The sequence below is a fragment of the Alligator sinensis genome, unplaced genomic scaffold, assembly GCF_000455745.1.
Source record: "Alligator sinensis unplaced genomic scaffold, ASM45574v1 scaffold93_1, whole genome shotgun sequence".
Lineage (NCBI taxonomy): Eukaryota > Metazoa > Chordata > Crocodylia > Alligatoridae > Alligator > Alligator sinensis.
In genome coordinates this window covers 1,433,662-1,437,307 of record NW_005842243.1, presented here as the reverse complement: position 1 = coordinate 1,437,307, position 3,646 = coordinate 1,433,662, and the positions used below count along the sequence as shown (strand labels likewise).

Genomic DNA, 3,646 nt, shown 5'->3' with positions numbered 1-3,646 from the left:
TGTCAAAGATACGGTCTGTGGGCTAGATCTGGCCTGTCGAGCCCTATGATTTGACCTGTGAGTCTTGGACTAACCCAAGGTGACACACACAGCATGTGCCAGCTCTGCATGTGGCACGTGGAGGTGGTCTGGCATGTGCCATGCAAAGCTAGACCCAAGACCATGAACACTGCATGTAGCATAGGGGGGCAATCCAGGGTATTGTACTGTATATGGTACCTGAGCCAGACCAGCTGTGTGCACTGGCCCCAGGGCTGGTCTGGATTGGGCCCACAGACATTTCCTGAGTGCCAGAGTCAGCGCACAGGACCAGTCTGGTATACACACCACATGTGGCACTCACCCCATGCTAAGTCCACATGTGAGCCCCGTGCTGAGGCTGACACACGTGCAGATTTGGTGCAAGGCATACACTACATGAGGTGCCCACACCAGACTGGCCCTGTACACAGGCTCCAGTACATGCGGCTGGTCTGTGAACCCCACAGGGCCAGAGCAGTTTGACACTATTGCTGCTGAGGAAAGACAACAGCTCTCTCTATATCTACAACCTCTACAGAAATTGCATCTTGAACCTTTTGCCTATGTACTTTAAGAAGGTAGAAAACTTTTGACATCAAATGTTCTAGTCTTCAGGATTATAGTTGTTTCAGAAGTTTCCACTGCAAGTTTACAGCAGCACAAAAAAATTAAGATGTAAAATATTATAAATACCTAACATCAGAAATAAAGAATATTTGTTAAAGTGGATCCTATTTATTAACTCTCTCACTCAGTTCCTATTCCAGAACAGCATATATCATTTTGCCAGCAGAGAATGTTTCTCTCTCACCATCTTTCGGGTGATCCACATTATCCTTCAGAGAATGAGCTTCTGCCTTTACAAAAGAAGATTTAAGTTCCACAGAGGTGCATGCCAGAGTGGACATTTGTGCCTGTAACAGGGGGCTTCCACAGGGCTGATCCGTTGTTGGTAGGCCCACCTGTTTCTATGGGCAACTGCCCACCTCCTCGTCTGCCATGCCTTGATGATATATAATTATGATATTAATTAGGCAGGAGGCTGCCCAATTCTTGTCCTGATGCCAAGGGGTGCCATCTGTGACTCCGTTCCTCCCCTACACCACAGCCCAAGCCTCGCAGATGGTATCCACAGATCTTAACATCACCAGCCCCACACTGGGCCCCCTAATCCTCCAATGTAGACCCCAACTAGATCTCTCTGATCAGGAGGCCTACTCCACCCTCATACTGGGCTACCTAGCTCCCCACACTGGGCCCCCTAATCCTCCGATCTAGACCCCAACTAGATCCCTCCAATTAGGAGGCCTACTCCACCCTCATACTGGGCTACCTAGCTCCCTGAACTCTTCTCCCTATCAGGAGTCAACAGATAAAGTGACCCCCGCCAGATTATTGTACCAAAAAAGGTTAAGTGACACAACCATCTGTAACTGGTGATGTGGTGGCGGAGTGTGTCCGCAGTCTGACCCACCATGTGAGCGGCGCGTGATCACAATGTTAAGTAGGGTGTGATCACCTGTGGTCTAGCCAACCAAAGACCACCTAATGGACATGGCTGGCCAGCATGTCCATGTGTTCCAGAACTTACCATCAGGGGAGCTTTCTGATTGGCTAAAGATTTTATATAGGGGACCGCACACCTTGGTGCGGGGTCCCCGGGCTCCGACTCTCGAGACAGACTGATCACCTGTCTTGGGGCCTAGTCAGACCCCTAGGTCACCAGCAGAAGCTGCTCTGGTTGCTCGAGCGCCATAGCTTACTGCCTCGCAAATCTGGAACGTCCTGTACTTTGTCCTAGCCAGACATTGTACTTGTATCGTACTTAGACTGCGGTCTTCACCCGTCACCCATCGCTTGTCCGTCATCTGTATTCCCTTGCTGTTGTATATAATTTATCATCTGTATCGTTCTCCAAGTCATATCACCCACCAAGTTATTTCGACCTACCGTTCGACTGTTGTGTAAGTAAACATCAAGCTTTATTTCACCCCCTCATTGTCTCCAATGTTTATCTCCCTCTCACACCTGGCATCCCCGAGTGTGTCTGGGTTGGTGTCACCACCCGGTGCCCCGCTCAGGATGCGACTGTGGCCGTTTTCCCACATACCTTATGGAGAACGCGCCCACATCAGGCAGGGTCCCCCCAGGACCTTCGATCACACAGGCCCTGGCCTCATCTCCAAGGCCAGTCGAGAACCCCAGGCCCTCAGCTTGGGGCATCCCTCACGGTGGGCCCCTGGCCCTTTTGACCGTTCTGGTCCTGGGGCCAGCATTGACCAGTCGAGGGTGTTTTAAGTCAGGTTTTTGAGCCCCTAGCCCACACCCTTACCTGGGTCGGCCTTCTTGGCCCTACTACAGGGTAACCCACCCAGTTGTGGGAGCTGGGGTTATTAAGGCGCCCAGACCCAACTTTCACCAGGGTGGTAACTGGCCTGGTATTTCCTGGAGGCTCCCGCACCACTGGGAGCACCACCAGGTCACCCACTCCCAGCACAGTGCAGTTTTAGGTCATTCCCAGGATCATGAGCCTCCAAAACACCCCCTACAGCTCCTGCCCTTACCTCCAGCATGTTGCATACTGCCTTGCAGCCAGGCAATGTTTGTGCCTGCTCTGCCAGCAGCGAACTGCTCTGATTATATAGGCGACCAGATATCTAAAATGCCACCGCAATCAAGTACCTGCTGGTTGCTTGGCTCAGCCCTTAAAGTGGCAGGCACCAACAGTGCCCTGCCACAGTGCCCCAGTGAGTTCAATATGACTCTACACAGGTACAAGGGTGTTTCCATAGGATTAAGGCCTGAATTATAGTTTTCCTCACTGGTAAAACCAGGGATGACAATCTAAAGAGATTTTATTTCCTTTAGATGGTATCAAAGTGTCCCTTAGCTTTTGGATGTAACTTCCCTACAGCACCATACCTAGTCTCCTGGCAGCCCTGGCCAACTTTTTAGTATTGGGCCCCCGTCCATCAGTAACAATGATAATAATAATTGGACCACAGGAAAAGAATTACCGTTTTTGGGCCCCCTTTCTCTCTGGGCCCCAGACGGCCACCCAGTTCGCCCATGTTTTTGTCTGGGTCTACTTCCCTGTGACAAGAGAGATAGGCCTTTCTCTGCCGCAAAATGGACAACTCTCAGCCATAACACTATTCACTTTAATGATGCCAATATGAGATACTTGCCAATCAAGCTTATAGTAGAACATGACCTCTAAAAACCAAAGTGTGTGAGAGAAATCAGAGCTTCTACCTTAGCTCAGGGAAGCTGATCAAAGGCAACTGACTTCCCAGTAAAGAAAACAGTGATATAGTTATATATAGCTTGGTTCTAGGTTGACGGATAACATTAACAAGGACTGGGTCTGTCTTTTAGGAAAGAAAAAATAAGGCAGTTTCTTTGGATAGTAAGTGGTTCCTCAGCTTCACAGCATTCCTCAACTTCTGTTGTTTGTTTTGCCTCAATTTGTTTGTTTACTCCTTCCATTTGTTAGGTCTGGACTTTATTGGGACAATAATGCCTTTTTATGTTATTTTTTTTTCTGTTAAATGACACCAGTAAGTGCTGGGCTCTCTTAGGAAGAAACATTTTTGTTTCTTTTTAAAATTTTATTTATGGAAGC

General features: G+C 48.9%; 1 protein-coding gene across 1 annotated transcript in view; it reads right to left on the bottom strand.

The window, feature by feature from the left end:
* Positions 1-929, bottom strand: part of NTPCR (nucleoside-triphosphatase, cancer-related) — a 31,238-nt gene extending 30,309 nt beyond the window's left edge. Inside the window, exon 1 of the mRNA XM_014521701.2 lies at positions 833-929. Coding sequence (XP_014377187.1) covers positions 833-929 — 97 coding nt within the window. The remainder of the gene's footprint in view (positions 1-832) is intronic.
* Between the last annotated feature and the right edge of the window lie 2,717 nt (positions 930-3,646).